The 26314-nt window shown below is 51.5% G+C and overlaps 2 protein-coding genes across 9 annotated transcripts in view; one reads left to right on the top strand and one right to left on the bottom strand.

Annotated features, from left to right (window-relative positions):
- SLC22A8 (solute carrier family 22 member 8) overlaps positions 1-26314 on the bottom strand; it is a 132135-nt gene that overhangs the window by 597 nt on the left and 105224 nt on the right. For 2 of the 8 annotated variants that reach the window (XM_077961272.1, XM_077961276.1), the window contains exons 2-9: positions 7334-7437; positions 6304-6458; positions 5537-5705; positions 2649-2772; positions 2323-2438; positions 1160-1374; positions 369-477; positions 23-226 (exon numbers count right to left, since the gene is read on the bottom strand). In XM_077961272.1, coding sequence (XP_077817398.1) covers positions 23-226; positions 369-477; positions 1160-1374; positions 2323-2438; positions 2649-2772; positions 5537-5705; positions 6304-6458; positions 7334-7401 — 1160 coding nt within the window. In that variant the 5' untranslated portion in view covers positions 7402-7437. Of the gene's footprint in view, positions 1-22; positions 288-368; positions 478-1159; positions 1375-2322; positions 2439-2648; positions 2773-5536; positions 5706-6303; positions 6459-7333; positions 7438-21555; positions 21914-22657; positions 22775-26314 lie in introns of those variants that run through there. The other 6 variants (XR_013403317.1, XR_001439366.3, NM_001194693.2 and 3 more) reach the window with 6 other exon arrangements.
- The window catches only part of SLC22A9 (solute carrier family 22 member 9), a 46991-nt gene continuing 41885 nt past the window's right edge, over positions 21209-26314 (top strand). The window contains exon 1 of the mRNA XM_077962608.1: positions 21209-21522. The gene's annotated coding sequence lies outside the window, so the exon portion shown is untranslated. The remainder of the gene's footprint in view (positions 21523-26314) is intronic.

Raw genomic sequence — 26314 nt, 5'->3', positions numbered from 1 at the left:
GGGGCCAGAGGCAGTGACTGACCAGTTTTCCAGGTCTTCGATAGTCTCTGGCAAGGGCTGATTCAAGGTCTCAGGCAGGAAGAGGGCAGCACTGCCCCCGAGGAGGGCGGTGATCCCGTAGATGATATTGGGGATGAAGGGCTGTACCTCACCCGTGATTTTCACCAGCGGGGACAACATGCTTCCCACACGGGTCCACAGGTTACTTACGCCCATACCTGTTTGCCTGCGAGGGTTCAGAGTAGGGATTGGCAGCCTGTGTGTGGGGTTCATAAAGGATGGCTCCCCTGGGCAGAGGACAGGAAAATGCCACAGTCCCACCTGACTTGTGTCCTCTGGCTGGGCCTGGCCCCAGGTCCAGCACCTACCTGATGACTGTGGGATATAATTCACTTGTGTAGAGGAAGAGGCAGCTGAAGGAGCTGGATAGGCATCCCTTCCCAAACACAGCCAATACTGTCCTCACGGTCTGCAAGTCTGCAGAGGGAAGAAAATGTGGTGGGCCTCGGGGTTCAGGAGCACCTATGAGTTCTCACTCCTTAACTGATCTTGTCTCCCTTTTTGCTTTGGCTTCCAGGAAGCTCAGATCCAAACTTAAAGCTGAGTAATAGTCTTTCTGGTATTCTTAATGCTTTGCATGCTTGTATCCTGCTATGTTTGTGTTTTCCCCTGCCTCTGATCCTCTATTTCCATTTATATTTTGTTGTATATGTTCTTGTTCTTGTCTTAAAATACCTCAAGTTCTTTTGGAAGGATATAGGTATATCAACCAACTAACACCCATATAAAATAAGCACAGCTTTTCCAGGGTCATGATGGAGTAGGTTGTGGGGTCTTTCTTGAGCATGAGCTCTGTCATTTTACCATTTCAGTTTATCCTCTACAGTGATATCACTCAGGACACTCTCAATACTTCAAAAATTTTCACACTATCCAGATATCACCGTACTTTGCCCAGTCCAGGTCAGATCTGGAAAGAAGCTTTGATGTCATCTAGCCCAGTTGAGTTATTTTCTAGATTAGAGACCCTGAGCCCCAGAGAGTGCAGTGACCTGCTCAAGGTAACACAGTGACTTAGCGGCAGAGCTAGCAGTGAAGTCCCTGGTGCCCAACCTGGCAGCCTCTTCCAGAGGGTTCTGGGGTAGCCCCAGTCTCTCACCCAAGGGCACAAAGGTGAGAGCCAAGATGGCCCCTCCTGCCAGGAGTAGGGCAGCGGCCTGAGTGGTATGCCGGCCCAGATAGCTTAAGGAGAGGATGGTGATGAACTTGGCTGGGATATCGACCCCACCAAAGATGATCTGGAGGATGTAGAGGTTGACTCCAAATTCTTCCACACCCATAGCCAAACTATAGTAGGCAAAACCGGTAGCAAACCTGAGAGGCAGAGAAGGATTGGTTAGCACCTGCAGCCAGGCAAAGGCCACTCCCCATGCTGGTCATTGGGTCACCAGGATGATGAATAGCTTCACTTCTTGTGCCAACTGCATCTGATGATAGGGGCTATTTGAGTGTCCTTTTGAGGTCTCTGAGATCGTGTCTGGGCTCAGGGAGAAAGCGCTGTGATTGATTGGTCATGTCTGACGTGGGCATGGTCCAGGGTGTGGTGGCAAAGGTGCTGATAACTGACTCTAGAGAAGATCGGGACTGAAGGGAATCTCGGAGACCAAAGGAGGCAGTAAATGATCTCTCTTGGTTGGGTAGCAGTTTAACATCCAGACTGGGGAGGTGAGCATAGAGCTGTATGCCTGGGTCACATGTTTTCCTTCCTCTCTCTGAACTGTGGGATCCCTTTGAAGGATTCCTGGACAAATTGAATCCTATTCACAAATAAATGGCCAGGATGGAAAGCAGAAGCCAGGTCACAGAAAGGGCTTTCAGGGAGCTGGAGAAAGTCAGACAGAGGAGAAAACTTGAGAGAAATATAATTTTTGTCTTCAAGTCTGAAACCTATTGGTCTAGCCTTGCTCTGTGGGGTTCCAGAGGGCAGAGCTGACCCAGAGTGGGGCAGTGACAGAGAGGGAGAGCGTGGGGACACTGAGCAGCAGGGATGTGAGCTGGGGAAGGTGTCTGGAGCATTTGTCCTGGGGGTGAGGAGTGGGGCATTGTGACCCCAGAGGGAAGCAGACCCTGATGGCTGGACCTGAGTGTGGGGCAGGAATGCAGCAGATTTCTGGGGTTGGGGCTGGGCTGTGGTGGCCTAGGAGAGGGGATCCCCTGACTTCTCTTTCAGATGCCGTAGGCCTTGCCCTTAGGTGAGCCTGCTGGAGGCCTTGTCTATCACCCCTGCCTTGGCAGGGTGTGGGCAGGGAGGAGGTGGGTTACCAGGCCAGGGAAAGACAGAAGGTCATGCGGCGCAGCATGGGTATCCGGAACAGGTCAGCTGCGGTGTACTTGGCCTTGGCCAAGGAGATCTCCTTCTGCAGGTTGAGTTTGAGCTCCTTGGGGCAGAGGAGGGGGAGGGGTGCCATTAATGACCAGCTGGTGGGCAGGAAGAAGAGAGGGAGATGCAGGCCTGGTGCCTCTAGAGGAACTCAGGGAATCAGATGTAATCAGGTGTGAGCCAGGGAAACAGAGGCAAGGGGAGGGGCCAGCCCCAGAGTGGAGCACAGGGGTTCTGCTCCCAGGCTATAGTCCTTCTCAGCCCCTACCTCCAAGCTGAGCCTTTCTCCCTCTTCCTTCTTGCCATTGAAGGCAGCCACCCGCCGGAGTATCTTCAGGGCCTTCGAGGACTTTCCAGTCAGGACCAACCAGCGTATGGACTCTGGTGTCCACCTGGGGGCCAGAGACCAGTCACAGTGGCTCCTCCCACTCCAGAGCCCCTTTTGAGAGGTTGGAAGAACATCAACAGCCAGGGCCAAGGGGTAGGAAGACCAGAAACCTGAGCTATCTCACTGCAGGTTTCATGGAATTTAAACTTGGCCAAACTCTGCACCTGGGCTGCCTGCAGCCAGCACAAATTCCAGTGTTCTCTTCTTCCCCTTCCAGAAGAGCCTTTCCTCCACCCCCGACCTGGGCCGCTTGTTATTGTTGGGTGTCTTCCTTAACTAGGAGCCCCAGGCTCTAGGCCAAGGCAGGTGGGGCCTGGGGAGGGGACGGCATGTTCAAGGCTGGACTGCTGGAGGGTCCTGCACATCCACCTCCCCAGCCCTCCTTGGGCTGCATTCCCAGCCTAGCCACAGGGCAGCTTGAGAGGGGGATGGAGGCTAAGGTGAGATTAGGGGCTAGGCTTTGGAAGCTTCAGATTCTCCCTGCAAAGGACTAACTCTGCTGGGGGAGTTGTGGGGAGGGAGTGAGCACAACATGGGGTCCTGGGATTGATAAATGGGCAGTCACCCCCACTCTCCCTTGCCCCCAGGCTATGCTTTTGAGGTTGGCTCATTCTGAGCAGTCCCTGAGGGTCACTAGGATAAGAGGAAAGGAAGAGGCTGAGATGTGGGGAGAAAGGAGTCGTGTTTGGAGAAGTCTGGTCCAAGGCGGGGTCAGCTTTAGCTGTAGCCCCTGTGGGTGACCTGGATCCAGTGAGGCCCTTAGGGAGTGGATATTGGTCGCCTGGCCTCAGGCCACTGCCCCAGCTGATGGTGGCAGCTTCCTGGGCCCATTGCTGTCCCTCCTCCTGCCCTGACGGTCTTCTGAGCCTGCTCTCACCAAGATTATCAGTGACTTCCTCCCAAAACCATGGCAAGGCCTGGACTCTATCCTCCTCTTCCCGCGAATTATGGCAGGAATGGCTTACAGTTAGTGAGCCTTCCTGTGTACCAGACCCATGAAACTCTGGGTGACAGGCAACATTATCTTCATTTTACCTAGAAAAATCATTTTCTTTTTTTTTTTTTTTTTTTCTTTTTTTGAGACGGAGTCAGTCTCGCACTATTGCCTGGGCTAGAGTGCAATGGTGTGATCTCTGCTCACTGCAACCTCCACCTCCCGGGTTCAAGCGATTCTCCTGCCCCAGCCTCTGAGTAGCTGGGATTACAGGCACGTGTCACCACGCCTGGCTAATTTTTCGTGTTTTTAGTAGAGATGGGGTTTCACTATGTTGGCCAGGCTGGTCTGAAACTCCTGACCCCGTGATCCACCCGCCTCGGCCTTCCAAAGTGCTGGGATTACAGTCGTGAGCCACTGTGCCCGGCTACCTAGAAAAATCTGGAAGCTCAGAGTGCATGAGACTTGCCCCAAGTCACACAGTGAATTGGCCCAAGCTCTCAACTGTACTCTGCCAATCGCCCACCCTCATTTTGCCTCCTGACTCTGAGTGCTCTCAGGCCCAGGTTGCCCATCCCCTCTGGGAGCTACTATTCTCATTTCCGAGCTGATGTTCCATCCCAGCTTTGCATCTTTTCATGTAACTCTGAGGAATTGCTTCACATCTCTGAGCCTCAGTTTCCTCATCTGTAAAATGGGGACAATAATGTCTCCCTCACTCAGAGAAGCCATGAGAATCACAGACGATGTAGGTCGATGCCCCAAACGGGCCTTGCATGTAGCAGATACTCAATAAAAGGTCACTCCAAGACTTCACTTCTTTTCCTGAGCTCCTGTGGGGATTTCCTGCTCTTTGGCTCTGATTACTCTTTTTTTTTTTTTTTGTGATTCGAGACGAAGTTTTGCTTTTGTTGCCCAGGCTGGGCGTGACCTTGGCTCCCTGCAACCTTCACCTCTTAGGTTCAAGCGATTCTCCTGCCTCAGCCTCCCGAGTAGCTGGGATTACAGGCATGCACCACTATGCCCGGCTAACTTTTGTATTTTTAGTGGAGACGGGGTTTCACCATGTTGGCCAGGCTGGTCTCAAACTCCTGACCTCAAGTGATCCCCCGCCTTGGCCTCCCAAAGTGCTGGGATTACAGGCGTGAGCCACCGCGCCCGGCCAGCTCTGACTACTTTCTAAAGACCCATTTCCTGTCCTTCAGTGTGGCCTCAGGTTCAACATGTTGGTAATGAGCTCTCGGCCCACCCTGGGTCTCTGACCCAGGCACCTCCATTTTCCCAGGTTCCCAGGCTCAGGCTCCTCTTTGAACTTTCCTTTGTACTTCAACTCCAGCAGTCCCAAATTCTCCAGATTTTTCCTTCAAGGTATATCCCAGATTAGTCTCCCAGAATCCCCCTCCCTGCACCGTCCCCTCCCATCTGTCTGTTGTCCCCACTCAGTTGGGTCTGTCCTTCTGGGCTATTATGTCACAGCTGGAAACTTGGTCAGGCCTGTAGCACCACAGACTCTTTCCGTGGCTTTCTACCTCCCTCCACATGAAGGCCAGCCTCCCCCAGCTTTCTGTGCTCTCCCAGCCGGTCCCCATCCTGTCCACCTCCACTTACCCTCTTCTTCAGTTGCAGGCAGGCCCTGCTTCCCCACGTGCCCCCATCCCTGCTCTCTCCTGCAGCATGCATTTGTTTATGTCATTCCTCCTTCCTGGAGTGCCCGTCCCTGACTCTGGGACAGGGTGCCCGGGGACACAGAGTTGGCCAGCCTGGGCAGGTATAGGCTCCCCTTTTTGGCCCTGGGGTGCCTAAGGAAACAGATGAAGGGGAGAGGGCCACATACCAGGATGATAGGAAGAAGATGAAGAAGGGAATGGACACAGTTAACTGCAGCCAACGCCACTGGGGGATGGCGTAGGCCAGGCCGGGCAGAATGAACTGGCCAACGGTGTAGCAGTACCCGAGTGCTGTCGACATGATGGCCCGCATCCGGGTAGGCACCCATTCCACATCTGTGGGAGGAGTCCAAGGATCAGATTAGCATTCTGCTAGGTCCCAGGCACCTCCCCGTGAAGGGGCACCAGCTTCTGCATCCCTATGGCTACTGATATCCTCCCCACGGATGCTGTTGATATTGCCCTCCATTGGGGCTTCCTGCTGTTCTGAGGCTGACCCTAAGTTCATCATCCCCATTTCACAGATGCCACAGCTGTGGCTCAAGGGGGTAGGACTCAAACCTAGGTGTGTCTGTTTCCAAACTCACGCTCTTGACCACTGCTTCTCCAGTGGCAAGTGACTTTCCTTGTTCTGCCTCAGTTTCCTGATCTGTAAAATGGGGATAACAGTGTCGCTGACTTGCAGGTGTTATTGAAGGAGATTGTGTACCCAGCAGAGTATCAGGCCCAGGGTGAGTCCTCAGTACTGATAGCTGCTATTACTACGCTTGTTGTCACTGTTAAGTTTAAGTGAGGCCTCTGAGGTCCTGAGAGGGGGTAGCACCTTGACCAAGGTCACAGGGAGCCTGTGGTTGAGCCAGACCCAGACCCCATTCTCTTTTGGCTTCTGGATGGTGCTCCCCAAAGCCCAGCTCCCTGCCCCACTGCAGCTCACTCAAGATGACGGTGCTCAGGGTAATGCCTGAGATGCCGCAGCCACACAGGAAGCGGAAGACCACGTAGACGGGGAAGGTGGGGCTGAAGGCTGCACCGGAGCCGCTGGCTGCCAGCAGCAGGTAGCTGCAAGTTAGGATGGGCCTGCGGCCAAACCTGTGGCTCAAAGGAGAGGAGGGGCCGAGTTAGCCACAGTGTGCCTGCCAAGAGGAGTGACTCTGCAGGCTGTGGGGCAAAGGGCTGGACCCGACCCCCAACCTTTTCCTGTGGGGCACATGAAGTTCCCTCCCTGGACAGAGCTTTCTTGGTAATTGCTATTTTTGACAAGTTTGCAATTAGAGGTTTGAGTTAATGAGTGATCTCCTCTACATCCGCCTCAGCTTAGCTGACTGAGCAGGGGTCAAAGGACCACCCATCTCTAAGCAGTCCATCTTCTCTGCCTCCACTGCTACACAGCCACTACGCTGTGTCCCAAAACCTGGAGATTTTTTCCCTTGGACGAAAGGAAGGCTGGAGGCCAGACACGGTGGCTCATGCCTATAATCTGGGCACTTTGGGAGGCCAACACTGGAGGATCACTTGAGGTCAGGAGTTTGAGACCAGCCTAACCAACGTGGTGAAACCTCTTCTCTACTAAAAATACAAAAATTAGCCAGGCGTGGTGGCACACACCTGTAATCCCAGCTACTTGGGAGGCTGAGGCAGGAGAATCACTTGAATCTGGGAGGCGGAGGTTGCAGTGAGCCGAGATCGTGCCATTGCACTCCAGCCGGGGCAACAAGAGTGAGACTCTGTCTTAAGAAAAAACAAAAAACAAAAAACAAGGAAGGCTAGAAGATTCCAGTTGTAAGGGCCTTGGGGTGGAGAGAAGGCTGTAGTCCAGAAAGGTAGAGAGGTTTGCCCAAGGCCACACAGCAAGCGCCATCCCACCCTCCCCCAGCTCTTTGCCTCTTTGGGGGTCCATGGGTGGAGCAGAGTAGGGAGGGGTCTCCATGGGTCATGCCTCCATGGGCTGTGCCCCCACGTCTCACCTGTCAGACAGGTCTCCAAGCACGAGCCCTCCAATCAGTATGCCTGCCATGAAGATAGACTGGGCCATCTCCTTCAGTTTGTTGGAGTTGCACACCAAGTTCCACTGCACGAGAGAAAGGTAGGGCTAGCCTGACTCAGTGTAGACAGCCTGCTCAGCCATGCTCAGCCTGTGCCCTCATACATGTGGGCTTCCTCTCCCAGCGTCCTGACTCAACCCCTACCTCCCAAGGACCATTTCCTTTTTCAGCCTGGCTCGGAGCTTCTTGGTTTGTCTGTGGTACTCTGGCCCCTGACCTGCATCCCTCAGGCATGTGTGGCCTCTCGTATGGGTCTCAAAGTCTACTCAGCTGCCACATCCAGGTCTGACCTCAACTTCTTCCTCCTCTCCAAGTTGCCCGCATCCCTGTTTGCCTCCTCCCTGCCCCTCACATAGCCCAGGCCAGTCCCTCTGTCTACCCCCTTGACCTTGCCTTCTCTCCTCTACAGGGACGTTCCTCTATCCTTGCCACCTCTCTTCCTCCTTCAGATCTAGTCTCTCTCTCTGCTCCTCCTCATCAGTATTTAGGTGTGTCCAAATCTCTCCATCTTAACACCTCTTTCCTTTCCCATTCACTTCATTTCTCTCTTCCCTTCAAAGCCAAATCCTTTGAATGAGGAGCTGTACTTGGTATCACTCCATCCTCATCTCCTTTTCATGTTTCAATCCTGCCCCCAACCCGTCTACTGAATCTGTGCCTATCTAGGTCACTGAAGCTTCGTTTTCACAGTCCACAACGCAGCGTCCCGAATCCTGGCCTGGCTTGCCCTCTGGAAGATGTGATCTCACCCTCCGTCGGGCTTCCTGCCGTTCTGCGCTCCTCTCCTTCACGGCTCCTTTCTCTCTGCCTAGCCCTTGGAGTTTCCCAGGGCTCTTCCTGAATCCTCCTCTCTCTCCACTTTCCCCAGGCGATGCCATCTGTTCCTATGGCTTCAATTCCTATTTTATGCTGAAGATTCCAAATCTCTACCTGCAGCCCAACCTCTCTTCTGACCCCCAGAGGAGCAGATTCAGTGGTCCCAGTTGAGAACTCCACCTGGATAAAGTCACAGGCACATCCCAGATTCAATAGGACTTATTACCCCACTTCTTATTAAAGTCCCAATCTCAGGGACTGGCAACATTCTCTTTTTAATTAATTAATTACATTCATTTTTTTTTTTTTTTTTTGAGACAGGGCCTCACTCTGTTGCCCAGGCTGAGTACAGTGGCATGATCGTGGCTCACTGAAGCCTCAATCTCCTGGGCTAAAGCCATCCTCCTAAGTAGCTGGGACTACACGTGTGCATGACCACACCTGGCTAATTTTGGATATTTTATATAGATGAGAGCTCACTATGTTGCCCAGGCTGGTCTCTAACTCCTGGCCTCAAGTGATCTGCCTGCCTCGGCCTCCCAAAGTACTGGGATCACAGATGTGAGTCACCACATCCAGCCTCTTTTTTATTTTTATTTTTAAAAAATTATATTATTTTTAATTGACAAATCATAATTATTTTACATGTATGAAAACAATGTGATGTTTTGATATGTGTATGCAATGTGAAGTGATGAAATCAAGCTAATTAACATCACTTCATTTACTTGACATTTTTTGTGGTGATACATTTGAAAGTCACCCTTTTAGTTATTGTGAAATAAACAATACATCATTGTTCTTGACTGTAGCCATCATGCTGTGCAACAGATCTCAAAACGTATTCCACCTATCTAGCTGAAACTTCGTACCCTTTGATCAGTAACTCCCCATTCCTTTGCTCCAGCCCCTTCCCCCTGAGCTTTTGGTAACCATCATTCTACTCTCTACTTCTGTGAACTGGACTTTTTTTTAGATGCCATATATAAGTGAGGTCATGCTGATAACCCCCTTGATTCCTTCCTCCCTCTCCTACTCCACAATCACTTGATCTTCAAGATTCTAGCTTTTCTGTATTTCTTGAATGTGGATTCTTCTATTTCCACTACTACTGCCTTAGTGTAGGCCTCATCATCTTGCACTTAGATTAATAATAACAGCCGATATTTATTGAGGGCATTCTAGGTACTGGGCACTGTTCTAAACTCTTTACATGTTTTAAATTTAATCTTCACAATAACTTTATTATGTAGGTGCTAATATCACCCTATTTTACAGATAAAGAAACTGAGGCCCAGATGAGGCTGCCGCAGCAACCTCTTGACAGGTCTACTGGCCTTTGGCCTCATCCCTTCCTAGCCATGCTTTCACTGATAACCTGAAGGGCTAAAACGTCACTCAAATCAGGTGCCTGTCTTGCCTAAAGTGCTCACTGGCTTCTCCTTGCCCTTTGGGTAAAGATAATGCCCCATTAACACAGGTTTATGAGGCCCTCCATGCTCTGGCCTCTGCCTACCTGTCTGGTCTAATCTGCTAATCCCCAACATGCACCCTTTGCTCCAGCCATCTGAATTACTTGTGCAATGAAGTGGAGAATTTAATTCAATGGAAATGCCTCACAAGAATGTTTTGGAAGCAAAACATTCCAAAAGGTGAAGAACCACACATTCCAGGGAGCTCTTTCCCACTTTCCTCAGCTGGAAGTGAGGGAGGATGATGGTGGAAGGAGTGTCCAGGTCCTGCAGCTGTCTCAGAGTGGCCCAGCATGGCCAGCAAGCCTGGTGGTCCCTTTTAGTTGGGAAGGGGGCCTGCATGGTATGTGTGTTGGGAGGAGATGGGGGAGGGAAAAAGGCAAAGGAAAAAGCAAGGGGGTGTGAGGTGGAATATGCAAGTGGGCATCTAGAGAGACTTCTGGTACTTTGTGGCATGCTGTGTAAAGTCCCTTTAGGAAAATCTAAAGGACAGACCTACCGTTCACCTAAATTCGTTCACCCCTTCTTCTATAGTAAATAGCACATTTCACTGATGACCTCGTACTGGGTGGGGCCATGTAGTTCTTGACAATGGAATGTGAGTAGAAGAGATGTATGTTACTTCCACTTCATCTGCTTAAGAGGGATTCCCTAGTCTGGACTTGCACGCTTTCTCTCCTCCTGTTGGTGGGAATGGTTGACAACTAGAACAACTCTGGAGAGTTGCTGTCAGTCTGGGTCCCTGAATGACCCTGTGGAGCAGAACCACCCACAGGCCTAAAATGCTACTCACCTTGGAACTGTTACATGAGAAAGAGAAACACTTCAATATTCTTCAAACCATGAATTATTGTTGTTATAATAACCTAGCCTATCCTGATACATCCCATAAGAAGTTGCAAATGGAAATTAGAGTTTTATCCCAACCTCCATGATAATTAGTGCCTTAAGAAATCAATCATCTGTTTGGATCATGAAAAGGTCAATTGTCAGACCTGCTTGGAATAGTTTCAGGCTGCTGTCCTGCGCCACCGTCTGAGACCAGATATGCTGGGTCTTGGTTTCTACCATGATGCTCATGATCATGTAGGCTTTAGAATAACTGTCACGAGCTGATTTCTACAAGAAAATTGATCGATTTATAGAAAATATCATTCCTGGAATAAACTTTGAGTCCTGTTTAGAACATGCCCGAATCCTTACAATGGCTTAGGAGGCCCTGGAAAATCAGTTAACATCTTTATCCCTGTCACCTCTCTGCTCTCACCTGCTACTGCCCTCTCCCTCACATACTCCACTGTTGTTGAATTGTTTGCCTTGCTGCTCTGTAAACATTTCAAGCATGCTCCTACTTCAGAGTCTTGGCGTATGTTGTTCTCTTTTTCTAGAATGTTCTCCCAGATAGCTACTTGGCTTGCACCTCCTTCAGATCTTTGCTCAAATGTTATCTTCTCAGTGAGACCTCCCTATTTACAATTATAACCCCCAGTAGCCTATACCTCTCTACCCTACTTAATTTTCTCCACAGTACTTATACCATCAGAATGCTGCAAAATTTTCCCTCTTTTTGGTTTCTTGCATGTTCCTCTTCCAAGAATATCAGCCTGGTGAAGATAAGGCTTTTAGTCTGTTTTGTTTACTACTGTACTTTCATTGTCAAGAACAGTGCCCAACACATAGTAGGCACTCAATAAATACTTGTGGAATTGAATGTGTGAACATTCCACAGAAAGAACAGAGGGATTGAAAGCCTTAGAAGTTAGAGATCTGCCAATGTCTACATGAGAGGTCGGTCATAGGGCCCACACTCCAAATGCTATGTGGAGAACTGCCTCATTTCACCAGAATGAGCGCATGTCAAGATGGATAGTGTCTAGGCTGTGTGTGCTGAGGATATAACCACACGCCAGTGAGCAGGAAAGAAGTATTTTTTCTTCACAGTCAGATTGGAAAACCTTCTATGGAAAAATTGTCTACTGGAGGATTATCATCCTTCAATGAAGTTTTGAAGCTTGGAAGGAGGAGTGCTTTGTGGTTAAATATTTTTTAAGAATTGAACTTCAATTGCACTCTAAATTGCTCCAGAGATTTCATGGTTAATGAAGCACATCAGAACTGATGAGAAAAATGTGGCCATGGCTTCCCTAAAGATCAACACAAATCTATTTTCCCTGAAGACCAACACAAATCTTCCCTGAAGATCAGGAGAAAGCTTTGCAGATAATGCCATAATAACCTTATAAAGTAGGTACTCATGTTATATCTTTTTATAGGCAAAGAACCTGATCTCACAGGGTAAGTGACTTGCCCAAGCATGGCGTGGTTCAGGACAGAGACTGAAACTCAGATCTGAGATCTGCAACTGTGATGGGCTGACTTGTGTCCCTCCAAAAAATACATGTAAGTTTTAACAATTCGTGGATCAGAATATGACCTCATTTCTGAATAGAGTTGTTGTAGATGTAAGTAGCTAAGTTATAATATGATGAGATTATACTGAACTACGTAGAGCGGGTTCTTAATTCACCATGACTCATGTTCTTATAAGAAAAGAGAGAGACACATGGGGATGTTGTGATGCAGAGGGGCAGAGGTTGGAGTGATACATCTACAAGCTGGGGAATGCCAAGGGTTGCCAGCAACCACCGGAAGCTGGCAGAGGCAAGCAAGGATTCTTCCCTAGAGCTTTTGGAGAGGACACACCGACACCTTGAGTTTGGACTTCTAGCCTCCAGATCTGAGACAATAAAATCTCTGTTGTTTTGAGCCACCCAATTTGTTGTGCTTTGTTATGGCAGCCCTAGGAAACTAATATACGGCATGATTCCTGAATGTTTGAAGGACTTGCTGGTTTTATAAAGGGTGATCGGAAGCGGATTGGGACTAGACAAGCATGGCAATAGGGAACCAGATGTAGAGGAAATGGGAGAGATTTTTAAAGGCATCCTGGAATTTCTGGGAGAGAGGAAGGTATTTAGAGAGAATTTTGGCATGCTTTCTGTGCAAAGACCCTAAGAAGGCCCTGTTAAGAAAACTTATGGCAGATGTCTTAATTATTACTCAAGGTGTCAAGAGTGTGACTTGTGTTTCCCTTGACTGTGTCTCCATGATAGTCTGAGCCATGCGGAGTCCTTGGATTTAATCAGGTTACACTACAGAAGCTCCATGCTATTGCATTTCTCTTTGCTTTGGTGTTGGTTATAATCCCCTTATTCTAGTAATGTTGGCAGTCTTTTGAAACTCATGTCAGTATCATCTTTTTGGAGAACCAGGAACTTCTTTTATGGTTGTCTGGTACAAACAGGTGGTCAGTAAGCATTTGTCAGATCGATAAATGGAGGAGAAGAGTGTCTAGCCACCCAGGGTAGGTAAGGTGCTCCTCATTTCCCTTTCTTGTTCTTACCTCCAGTAGGGTACCTATTACATGGCATTCTAGCTGCTTATTCACTTGTTTGCTCTCTTGTATTCTGTAATCTTACTGAGGACAGAGAATGTCTCATTTGAGTTTTTTCTTTGTGAGACAGAGTCTCACTCTATCACCCAGGCTGGAGTACAGTGGCGCAATCTCAGCTCACTGCAACCTCTGCCTCCCAGGTTCAAGTGATTCTCCTGCATCAGCCTCCTGAGTAGCTGGGATTACAGGCATGCGCCACCACGCCTGGCTAATTTTTTGTATTTTTTTTTTTTTTTTAGTAGAAGTGAGATTTCACCGTGTTAGCTAGCATGGTTTCAACCTCCTGACCTCGTGATCCACCTGCCTAGGCCTCCCAAAGTGCTGGGACTACTGGCGTGAGCCACCGCGCCTGGCCTTGAGTTTTTATCTCTAATGGCTAGCAGAGTAGTTGCTACGTAGTATATGTTAACGTTTCCTCAGCAAATAATTAATGAGTGAACAGGGCTGGGAGAATTTTGGCATGCTTTCTGTTCAAAGCCCCTAAGGAGGCTCTGTTAAGAAAACCTATAGCAGATGTCTTGCTTATTACTCAAAGTGTTGAGTGTGACTTGTGTTTCCCTGGACTGTGTCTCCACGCATAGGCTGTGCCACTTGGAGCCCTTGGATTTAATTACCCTTATTTCATTGAGGAAGCCCAGAGAGGGAAGAAAGGCAACTTGCTGAACAGAGCTAGTTACTCAACTTCCTGGTGCTTCTGTCTAGTCCTTGACATGACCGTGGCTGATCCGTCTCATCAACTTGGCAATTCCACATAATTGGAATTACGAGATTCCACATAATCTCGCTCCCAATATTCTAGTTCAGTGTTCTTTTTTTTTTTTTTTTTGAGACGGAGTCTCGCTCTGTTACCCAGGCTGGAGTGAGTGCAGTGGCCGGATCTCAGCTCACTGCAAGCTCCGCCTCCCAGGTTTACACCATTCTCCTGCCTCAGCCTCTGGAGTAGCTGGGACTACAGGTGCCCGCCACCTCGCCCGGCTAGTCTTTTTGTATTTATTTAGTAGAGACGGGGTTTCACCGTGTTAGCCAGGATGGTCTCGATCTCCTGATGTCATGATCCGCCCGTCTCGGCCTCCCAAAGTGCTGGGATTACAGGCTTGAGCCACTGCGCCCGGCCTTTTTTTTTTTTTTTTTTTTTTTTAAGATGGAAGCTCACTCTGTCACCCAGGCTGGAGTGCAGTGGCGCAATCTCGGCTCACTGCAACCTCTGCCTCCCAGGTTCATGCAATTCTCCTGTCTCAGCCTCTGGAGTAGCTGGGACTACAGGCACCCACCACCATGCCTGGCTAGTTTTTGTATTTTTAGTAGAGATGAGGTTTCACCACGTTGGACCAGGCTGGTCTCAAACTCCTGACCTCAGGTCATCTACCCACCTCAGCCTCCCCAAATTCTGGGATTACAGGCATGAGCCACTGCGCCTGGCCTAGCTCAGTGTTCTTGACCATCTTTTTCCTTTCTTGGAATATAGCCGAGCCCCGAGGGAGCTGGGTTTTGGAAGGGAAGGGTAGGAAACTCACTGCCATGCCTTCCTGTGTGGGCTGATGCATCAGGAAGGTGGTGGGGAAGAAAGAGAAAAGCACTATGCTCAGGAGAAAGCTTTGCAATTTGCGCCATAATAACCTTATAAAGTAGGTACTATTGTTATCTCTTTTTATAGACAAAGAACCTGAGGCTCAGAGGGTAAGTGGCTTGCTCAAGCATAGCTTAATTCATTTCAAGAAAGAGCCTCAAACTCAGGTCTGCTGGACCCAAGATGCTGCCCTTGGCCCTGAGCACAGCTCCTCGATGCCTCCTGCGTGCCATGCTCTGAGGCCTGGGCTGCTGAAGGAAATGCACCATACACGGGAGCTGTTACTGTGGGCCACTGTAAGACAGCAGAGCCCAGCATAGGCTGGGATTGTGGTCAAGGAGGCAGTCAAGGTCAGAGCCAGATGAGCTGCTCTGACATCGTATCCAAAGAGTGAGCAGCAAGAAGAGAGGCCAGGTGGCCCTTGCAGAGCATGAGGCAGAAAGTGGGCTGCAGAGAGTCAGGATGAGCCGTTTGTGATCAGGACCATGATCAGCGGGATGGGGCCCTGCTATGTGTGTGGGGAGCTGGCTCTGCCTGGAACCACATATGTGGTCCCTACCCCCTAGAGCAGGAACAAGGAAATAGCCTGCCTTCGTTCAGGGGCCTTTTGGAGCTAGGTCAGATCTAGCTTAGGGGAGAATTGCTGCTGCCCGTGTGCATTCCTGGATCCCTGAAGGAACCTGTGCTGGGGCACAAGGACCAGAAAGGATGAGCCAGGTATCTTGGGGACAGTCAAAAAGACATCAGTTTCCAGCTCTGCCACTAGGAGCTATGTGTTCTGGGGCCAATTACTTAACCTCTGTGTGGCTCAGCCTCTTCATCAGTACCCACAGGTACCTAGTACCTGCTTCTCAGGCTTGTGAATGACATAGGAATGAAAAGCATCTAGCACTTATACCTGGAAAACAGGCACTCAATTCATAATAGCTGTCTTATTATTCTTGTCACTATTAATGTCATTAAGTCATTGTAAGGCCTGCGCTCACAAGAACAGGTAATGCAGTGGAAAGGGCATGGATTCTCTAGTCAGGACCTCCCAACACCCCCCTTCTTCTATAAAAGCTTGACCCACCAGTGTGGCTGGGAAGGCCACCTTCTGGATCTGAGCCCAGTGTACTGAGCCCAGTGTATCCCTCTGTAAAATGGGGACAATGGTGCCTGATTTGCAGGGTCACGAGAGAAGGGATGCAAACGCCAGCCCAGGGCCCTGCATACAGTGGGTGCTTACTGGTGAGTTCCTGATCCTGGAGAGCTCACAGGAAGGTCCCGGCTCCTCCTGTGCACATAATCAGGGGCTTTCTAGGTCAGGGCTGTCAATAGGGATCAGGCTGGCTTGAAAAGTGGTTTGGGTGGGGGCTCTCAGGCCTTTTCCCAGGAGTCAGATTGGAGGCGAGGGAAGAGATGGGGGAGGATGAGCCCCCGGCAGGGCTGAGGGTGGGCAAATGGGGGTGTGAAGCGGAAGTACTGCTGGAGATGAGAGATGGGCAACTGGGGACTGGGGATTGGGATGAAGGAGTGTCAGAGGTGGCTGACCAGAGACCCGGCAGGGGACCCTCCCCGGGGTGGAAGTCTGCTCCCCGGAGGCCTCACTGGGCAGCCTCTCTGCTTCTCCAGCAGCCGACCTGAGGGCCCCTTGGAGCAGTCTTCCCCCCTGGAGAGGGTGGGAGACGGGCTTCGTGCAGCCCTGGAGACAAGACAGGGAGGCTCAAGGCCCGGAGAGGAAGCCCAGGGCCCTTAGAGAGATGAGTCTTGCTCATCCATGGCCCGGCCGAGGCCCTGAGGCCCACAAGCTGAGGTTCAGTGGTGTGGACTATGGGGTACGTGCCTCTCCAGGGAGCCCAGCGTCCAGAATTCGTGTTCCCATGCTTTCCAGACTTAAAGGCCTTTGTTTTCTCTTAATGTTCTAATAAAGCTCATTCTGAAAAATCTTGACCTTCTCTGCTGCACCAAGAGAAAGGAATTTGTGGTCACCCCTGCCAGGAAAGCTTAGGGGATCAGAAGGGGGAGGGAGACTGGCTCCACTCCTGTCCAGACCCGGTGCTGGGCTTGCGCACTCCACCAGCTCAGTCCTCCAGCCCTCTTGCCCACTCCAAGAGGGAGGATCCCTAAAATCCCCATTCTACAGATGAGGGGACTGAAGCTGGAGTGGCGAGGTCACTTGCCAGGTTGCTGACTGTAGGGGAGGAGCTGGATCTGAGCAGAAGAGGAGGGCCAGGCTGAGGAGGGAGGCAAAGTCAGGGCTTGGGCGAGCCAGAAACAACTGCGAGAGCTGGCTACCCTTTTTTACTGGGGGATCCCCCTTCTCTTCTGATGGGGACAAACCCGCTAGTTCTCAGACATCCCTATTAACAACAACAGCAAAAAAGCATGGCACCAGCAAGCAGTGCAGCTAACATGAAAATGGAATGCTGTGTGCCAGGCCCTGGGCTCAGTACTGTGCTTGCGTCATCCCCGTTAACCCTCACACTTGCTTTCTTAGCCCTTTTTACGGATGAGGAATCCGAGACTTCTAGGGATCATGACATTCCTGATCATTGGCAGAGGGAGGTTGTAAGCTCTGGTGCACGATCCCACACTGTTTGCGGGATGACTCCTTGCTTCTACTAACGGGTGTCACCTGGACTGACCTTGCTCTTTGCCAAATACCCTGCCTTCCTCATTACCACCCTCTTCACCTGGAGCCAACGCAGCGGTTCCCTGCCTCTGCGTCAGAGACCTACTTCTAGGTAAGGTCCAGCCACTGCTCTGTCTCTAGCCAAGGGGCGCCAGAACCTGACCCAAGCACATGGAGCTGGACTTGTTATGGCTGAACCAGAACAGAAAGATGAAAGGGTCTGCCCTTGCTGTGCCGGTACCAGTGTGGCTGGCTGGGTCCAGCCACTGATGCATTAATGGCTGGGCAGGGATGCTTCCTAAGGGCTCTCACAGCTGAGAGTCCTAGGGATCCAGCGCCTGATGAATGCCTGGGCCAGACCTGACCCAGAGAAGGGTGCATGCCCTGAGGCCTGGCGACCTCTGGTGTCCTATTGGGATGGCGGTTCACACTGTCTCAGCTGCTGAAATGGTGACTGGGAACTGGCTCAAGCGTGAACTGATGCTTGACTGGGTTCAAGGCCTGCAAACTCTCTCTCCGTCTGGCCTTCCTAGAGGCTGCTCGAGGGATTTTCTGGAAAGGAAGCCACTTCCCCGCAGTGAGCAGGGTCTGCATCCCTCCCGTCTGTCTCTCCCACCAGGCTCTGAGGGGGCAAGTCCTTCATTCAGTGTTAATTGAGCGCTTGCCATGTATCTAGTCCCGTGATGACAGAGATGGGTGAGAGAGGCATGGTCCCTGCCCTGGAGATGCTACCGGAGGCAGGGAAGGAGGATCTGTGATGCCCTGGGCAGCAGGGTACACAGTCAGCCTTACGGATTGTGGGTTGGGGGTTGTGCATTCCTGAGGAGCGTAGGCTCTGGAGCCTGACTCCTGACTGACTCCTCACTCCATCCTGTATGAAACATGAGGCCTTGGGCCGGTGACCTGTCCCTCAGTTTCCTCATCTGTGAAATGGGATAATAAAGGTGCTAACCTTAGAGGGTTATTGTGAAGATGAAATGAGTTTATGTGGCCGAAGTGCTTAGAACCATGTGGCACAGTGCGAGCATGCAGTAAATGTTATTGATGGTGATTTAATTGTTCCCTGTGAGATTTTTGTTTCTTTGGCTAGGTTCTGTGTTTTTGGAGGACCTGGGTAGTTGTACTCCTGTTTGTCTTCCCAGGTCGCAGGTGCATGGCAAGTACATTTGGAAACTCACTTATTGCTATTGAGGCATCTTTGACTCCCTCCCTGTCCCTCACTCCCTACATCATTCAGTTGCATTCAGTTACCAGGTCCCAGAGATTCCAACTTCCTGACCTTCCTGGTGTCTATTCTGACTGTCCCTTCTATCTGTCGTCTCTGTCCTGGATCCCTGTGCAGCTTGCTAATGGGTCTCCCCGCTGCTGGACTAAAAGACTCCACAAACTACTCTAAGGGGCAGTCAGAGTGACAAGCCTTCGAAGGTGACCTGTGGTGCCACTCTCCTGCTTAACACCACCACAGTCACTGGCTCCCCATTGCCCTTAGGACAGAGGCTACACTTTCACCTCTGTATCATCTAAGATGGGCCCTCTTGCTGTCCTCTCCAGCTCCGTGTCTGGGGACCCCCATATCCTACTGCTCACTCCTCCAGCCTGCCCCTGGCCCTTGCAGTCTTGACTTTTTGAGACGGGGTTGTCTTGCTCTGTACCCAGGCTGGAGTGCAGTGGTGCGATCTTGGCTCACTGCAACCTCTGCCTCCTATGTCCAAGCAATTCTCCTGTCTCAGCCACCTGAGTAGCTGGGACTACAGGTGGGCACGACCACACCCGGCTAATTTTTATGTTTTTGGTAGAGACGGGGTTTCACTATATTGGCCAGGCTAGTCTTGAACTCCTGACCTCAGGTGATCTGCCTGCCTTGGCCTCCCAAAGTAGCTGGGATTACAGGCGTGAGCCACTGCACCCGGCCTTTCTTCTTGCTTATGTGCCTTTGTATTTGACCCTCCTTCCCCGCCACTCTTCCTTTTGCCTAGGGTCCACTGCTTACTAACTCTCACCTCCCAAACTGCTGGGATTACAGGCATGAGCTACTGTGCCGGGTCTTTCTTCTTGCCTCTGTGCCTTTGCATTTAACCCTTCTCCCCCGCCACCCTTCCTTTTGCCCGGGGTGCACTGCTCACTGACTCCCACCTCTCCATGAACAGTGTGGGCATTGCTGACTCCAGCCTGACTTTGATCCTCACTCCAGGCTGGTTAGATAACCCTCCCCTGGGCCTCAGAGCACTCTGAGTGTACAAAGCGCACATTCATTCATTCATTCCACAGGACACCTCCCCTGCACCAGGCACTATTCTAGCTGCTGCAGATCGAGTAGTAAACAAAGCAGCAGAAAATCCCTGCCTTGGGAAACGTGTGTATTCCACCGAACTGCCCATGATCCTTGAGAGTGGGTCTGCGTCTCACTAGTGGTGTGCTCCTGGAGGGCAGGCAGGGCTAGCGGCTCTTTGACTTTGTGTCCTTAGTATTATGCATTGGGTGTCCATAAATGGCTACTTGATGGGTTTCAGGCGTTATGCTCGGTGCTGGGGGGAAACAGTAGCAAACATGACAGGGAAGGGATATAATCTAGGGATATGAGAGCAGCACATGTGGTGGTGTGGAGTGCAGGTGTGTGTGTTTGGGTCCTGAATCTGCGCCTTACTAGCTATGTGACCTTGAGCAAGCTACTTAACCTCTCTGTGCTTCGGTTTCCCCATCTGAGAGAGAGAATGACAATACAGACTATCTGATCGTGTTGTCAGGAAGGTTAAAAGTATTAATATCTGTGAAGCTCTTAGAACAATGCCTGGCGCATAGTGAACACTTTATATAAAAATATTTGTTAAACAAATGAATAGCAATCACACAGACTCTGAACATAGCCTTAAATTCAAATCCTGCCTCTGCCAGGTTGTAGCCATGTGTAACATAGGCAGGTCATGGAATCAAGCTGAACCTCAGTTTCTTGATCTGTGAACTGGAGATAATACTTCTCTTAAAGAGATTACATCTCCTGGGCCTCCAGGAGCCCACAGACATATAGTGCTTGGCACCAGGTAAGGGCTTTGCAACACATCTCTTCTCATGAGGAAAAACGGGATCCTGCCCTTGAGGGGTTCATGGTTCCCGAGGGAGGATGAAAACACTAGTCCCTGCTCACCGCTCAGACGCCACCTCCTCCATGAAGCCTCCCTTGAATCCAACGGTTTCTCCCTCTTTTGGACTCCCATAAACATTTGTCTCCCTGTACCTCTGATGGGCTTTAGCTCTAAATTCCAGTTCTGAAACTGACCAGCCATGTGGCACTGGGCAATCATTTCCCTTCTCTGAGTCTTAGGTTTTTATTTTTAAAAATTCTGTGAGGGGAGATAGAGTTCACCTTCAACAGAGCATCACGTTGGAATCAAGCAAGACAGTGTCTACAAACAAAGCACCCAAATGTGCCTGGCAGTTAGTGATGTCCAATACAAGCCAGTTCCCAATTTCTCATCTTCATCCTAGCATAGGCTCCTGACTGGCCTGTCAGTTCCCTGAAGAGTCCGATTTAACTCTGGATTTCCCTGAGGTGGCAGGTGAGACAGTCAATGAATCAGTGAAGGGCTGCGGGAATGAGAGGTGAACCCACGAGTGCCTGTGTGTGGGGATGAGACATTTTCTGGGTCTGCTGTGGAGTGTTTCAAGCCTGTGCGGTCCCTCCTCCACAGCCCTCCCACCTTGGGGCCTTTGCACAAGATGGAATTTTCCTCCTTTCCCTCACTGCCTGTTTGGCCCTTGACTGATGTTTCTATCTCAGTTCCAGGGGCATTTGTGTAGGGAGGATTCCTTCAATGCCCATTCCCCACGCCCTCACTCTCACACCTACCCCAGGGGTAGGTCATAGTGCAAAGTCACTTTGAAGTTGCGATTTTACACTTCTTTGTGTGGTATTTTTCTTAATGGGTGCTATCCCCACCAGGCTGTAGACCCCTGGGAGCAGGCATGGTGCATTTTTGTATTCCCGGAGCTGAGCTCTGTGCCTGTCACAGAACAGGCCCTCGGTAGCAGTTCGTTGAAGCACTGCTTGGACTCTGAGTGGGAAGAAGCCAAGGCTCTTGGCGCTTCTGCACTCAGGTCCTTCCTCTTTGCCTGCCCAGTGGCCTGTCCTCAGTTCCTGGGAATACCAGACCCTAGCGTCCTCTGCTGCCCGCCAGGGTATGGGGCACGTGGGTAAGTGGAGGGAGAGGGTTTGCCCAGGCATACCTCTGTCACAATGGAGTCCTTGGTGCTGTTGTAGACCCAGCCATCCAGGCATGGCTCCATGGACCTCTGGGTGTCATTGGGCAGGCTGGCATTGGACGGATGTACAAAACGGAGGCACCTCTCAGGCTTCCCATTTGGGCCCATGGGGATCACCCAAGGCCCTGCGGAGGCATTGGGGGGCGGGCGGCAGTGGTGGACAGGGGTGGCGGCTGTGAAGATCTGCAGCAGGTTGTGGTTGGCCATGTTGAGGATCGGGAGGCCCAGTATGGCTACATGCAGGAACTGGAAACGGCCCATGCTTCCCACACGGTCCAGGATCTCCGAGAAGGTCATGGCACTGGGGCAAGATAAGCCAGAGCTGTGGGCAGGGCATAGGCCCGGGAGAGGTCTGTGTGTGCCCGGTGGTGCGTGGGCCTATGGAACCATATGTGAGAGGGTGAACCAGGTGGCTATGCGAGCACAGGTGTGTGGAGCGGTGCGTGTGTGACTGTGTAAGGATGTGGAAGCTCAGGCGTGTGGAGCCGCAGATTCTTGTGCGGATGCCTGAGGAAGAACCCAGCTGCATGGAGGGCTATGGGATCAAAGGTGTAAGTGTGTGTCCAGGTGTGTGGACACAAAGGTATCTATAGGTATGTGCTCGTTTAGGCTGGAGCATAAGGACGCAGCTGTGTGAACTCGCGTGTGTGTTGCGTGTGTGTGCACCTGCGGGTACGAGCATGTGTGTGCTCAGCTAGGCTGGTCGCACATGCTGCATGCACAGAGCAGTGCAGGACACATAGCAGGGGCCAAGGGGCCTGGCCTTGGATGTTGGCTACAAAGGATGGATTGCGAGGTGGGTGGCAGATGTCCCCAGTTGCTCCAGGCAGATACACAGGGTTAGCAGAGTACAGGTTGCCTGGTGGGAAAGGCCTCCCCAAGCCCAGAGTCTCCTGGCTTCTGGCAGTTCCCTGGGGCTGGGCCCACCATGCTGGGGTATCTGTAAAAGCCCGAAGTGGGTCTCAGAGGGCACTAGTGGCTTGGCCAGTCACAATGAGAGCCTGGCCGCGGGAGATTCCCGGGGATTCCTGGGCGCCTGGGCTGGGGGCCCTCCGTCCCTCCTCACCTGGTGGCTGGGTCTGGGTCCGATGGGGCTGGTGATCAGTGTAGTTGAGGTCCCTGCTCTGTCCTAGGGGCCGGCTGCTGCTGTAGTTGGGCAGCTCAGCTCTAACAAGCTGTGTTTGTGCCTCCCCCAGGGGGGCTTATATAAGGCATAAGCTGTTTCCCGGGCTAATGTTTGACTTTCTTTTGCGGATTAACATCACTGGCAGGGAGAGTGCTGTGGACCCACCAAGCCCAGCTCTCCTCAAAGGGCTGCCTCAGCGAAGGCCGGTGGGGGTGGGGCAGCGTGGCTGAGCCTAGCAGGGCTGCTGGATGGACACCATGGGCCCAAATGGGAAGCCCGAGAGGTGCCTCCGTTTTGTACATCCACCCAGTGCGAGCAGCCCAGGCAGGCTCACCGAGGGGAGAGTCTGGGAAGGAATCTGGCCTGACCGCTGAGGGTTCAAGGTTCTTCTCAACTGATGTTCAGAGGACTTGGAGCTGAGGACAACCAATGGGAAACACACGGGTGCCCGTAAGCAGGCAGCATTCTCCTCTGTGCTGCCTCCCCTGCCTGGCACCTCCTGAGTAGGGGAAGGGGATTTGCCTCTCAGGACGTGTTAGGGCATACCCAGACAGAAAATGTCACTTTCATCTATCCGCCAGGATGCAGGGCTGCCATCTCTCTGACACAGGTGAACTGTCCCCTTCCATCCCACCCTCAACGGACAGGCCTCTCTCCTGATCAGCCGCTTCCCCCTGGGGACCAAGTGCCGTCCCTACTGTTTTATTTTCACTCTGAATATTATTTTAATTATATAATAATGTGTGTTTCTTGCATAAAATGTGGGAAATACAGACAAGCCAAGGAAAACAAAACAAAACAAAGCAAAATGTCCAGCCTCACCTGAGAGCCTATCTGTTCTTCTGGTCTTTTCCTCAGCAGATTTCGGTCTAAGACCCCGACTTCTAGCCACCAACATTAGACTCGTTTAACCCTCACGGCAGCCCTGTGACTAGTCTAGCATTAATAATTAGGGAACTGAGGCAAAGAGATTAAGTGACCTCCTCACCATGCCCCAGCCAGGAAGCACAGGGCAGGGCAGGGTGGCCCTAAGCCCATTCCCTCCCTTAGAACCAACATTTTCTATGAAGCCTATGTGGGCACTGTACTATTAATATATTGCCTCTCCCTTAAAAAGTCACCTAGAAGGCTGGGCGTGGTGGCTCACGCCTGTAATCCCAGCACTCTGGGAGGTCAAGGTGGATGGGTCACGAGGTCAGGAGTTCGAGACCAGCCTGGCCAATATGGAGAAAGCCCATCTCTACTAAAAATACAAAAATTAGCCGGGCATGGTGGCGTGCGCCTATAGTTCCCAGCTACTTGGGAAGCTGAGGCAGGAGACTCACTGGGACCGGGGAGGCAGAGGTTGCAGTGAGCCAAGATTATGCCACTGCACTCCAGCCTGGGTGACAAAGCGAGATTATGTCTCAAAAAAAAAAAAAAAAAAAAAGTCACCTAGGCTGGTCTTCAATATCACTCCTGCTTCCTTTTACCTCTCTGTTCCTACCTCCAGAAACCCCTGGGAGCTGCCCCTTCCCACCTGCTCTGGGGGCTAGGGAGGGTCCCCCTTAGGGCTCCCCTTTTTGGTTAGGGACAGCTTTCCATTCTCCTCCCGGGCCCCCCTCTCCACCAAGGCAGCATCCAGCCCGCAGGGTCCAGACTGAGCTTCCCTCCCACCGCAGGTCAGGGTCAGCTGGTCAAGCTGGGTCCCGCCCTGCCCCTCGGCTTCCCACCTGGGCCCAGCGGTTATTGATGCTCTCAGAGGGGCCTGAGGCAGGGCGAGATCCGGAGTCATCAAAGGAAGATTAAATTATGCTCCAAGGCAGCCAAGGGGTTGTTTTAGGAAGGTTTTCGACTGTGAGGCTTGCAGTGAGCTGGGCTGCTGCCCCGAGCTCCCCCTGCTCTGGGCATTCGCCCTCTTGGAGATTTTGTGGTTCCTAATTGGCTTGGGTTATCCATCTGTTCCTGTCCTAGTGGAATGTTGTTTAAAGGAGCCTGGCGACTCCCCACTGAGGCTGCTGGAGTAAAGCCAGAGTATACATATCTAAACTGCCCAGCCAGGGGCAGCTGCATCCGGGCAGCGCCCCCAACCCCTAATGGATGTGATTGGATTAGTGATATCAGGAATTGTGTGATGCACTTGTTATATGACCTTGGCCAGATCACTCTCTCTGTGTGCCTCTTGTTTCTCTTCATTAGTTAAGTGGCTTTTTAAAAAAAAGCACCAGAAACCTTTTATTCAAACAATATATTGGGTTCATAACATCAGTGTATAAAGCAGACAATGGAGGTCTTCTGGCTAAAGTGGGGTCTGTGGGTGTGGGGGGATGCTCCGGCTAAAGTGAGAGAGAAAGTGACCAGAAGAGCCCTCTGCCCTCAAACCCCAATCTCTCTCCCTTCACAGGTTGATGCTAAAGTTTCCTTTATGGGAGTGAGGCAGTTCAGGGAATGAGGATTCCGCAGGCCTGAATTTGAATCTCGACTCCACCTCTTGTTAGCTGCGTGGACTTGGCCAGGTGATGCCCGCCTGAGCCTCAGTTTCCTCACTCGTAACTGCCAAATGGGGAATAAAACCTACCTATGGGATTGTTGGGGTTTTAAATAACAGTGTATAAAGCCTGAGCACAGTGCCAAGCACACAGTATTTAGTGACAGGGTCAGCCCTGAGGGCACAGGCCTCAGGAAGGCCGGACACTCCCGGAAGAAGAGGAGGAAGAGAGGCCAGGACAGGAGGTGTGCTCTCCAGCCCTTGGGCACAGGCCGAAAGCGCTTCCAGGTGCGTGGGTTTCTTGAGGGCCTCCCTGGGTCCCTGGAGGCGGCCCTGGCCCAGTCAATTCTGGTCGAGCCCATCATGTTGCCAGGCAGCCTGGGCCTCAGCTGCCACCTCAGGTGGCACAGGGCAGGGACACAGGACGCTCCGAGGGCTGTGCTCCAGTTGCCAGGGCAAGGCTAGGAATGGCCCTCATGGGCAGCTCTGAAGGCACGGCTGGGAGAGTCGCCCCCTTCTGGTGTGCACTGGAACGACACCTCTTTCCTCAAGAGGGCGTCGCTGCATTTTGGAGCCCTCGCGTCACCTGGCAAAGAATCCAGCACAGGGAACGGATTATGTGGTTCCCGGAGCTCCCTCACACCAGACACCTGCCTAAGAACTCGAGGGCGGGACCCCAGGCTGACGTTCCTTAGCAGCAGGCGGAGGGGACACATGCCACTGTCCCCATGTCCCAGCATGGCTTTCTGTTCATGGGATGTCTTAAGCCAGGGTTGGCCAACTCATCCCAGGGGGCCAGGTGATGTGGCCGAGTGAGGTGGGCAGAGTGCCAGCGAAAGGGAGCGCGGGGCCGCGAGGAGTTGCAGAGCGCATGTCCAGTCTGAAGGGGGCAGCGCCCGCTCAGCACCAGCCGGTGTTGCCATGGGGATGTGCAGGCTTTGGTTGCCAGATCTTCAGATATTTTAAAAATAGCTTGAAATCTGGACTTTTGTGTGAAATTTTCCAATTGTGTAGGCGACCCCTCCTCCCACCTTCTGGAATCCCTTTGTCTTTTCTGCTTGAACCACCTAAAGAGGCCATCAGCTCCATCAAGTGATTCCTTGCAGAGGAAGGTAGGATCTCCTCTGATT

The sequence above is a fragment of the Macaca mulatta genome, chromosome 14 (genome assembly GCF_049350105.2).
Source record: "Macaca mulatta isolate MMU2019108-1 chromosome 14, T2T-MMU8v2.0, whole genome shotgun sequence".
NCBI classification, from domain to species: Eukaryota; Metazoa; Chordata; class Mammalia; order Primates; family Cercopithecidae; genus Macaca; species Macaca mulatta.
Note: the sequence above shows the minus strand (reverse complement) of the source record. Positions and strands in the feature narration are given on the sequence as shown.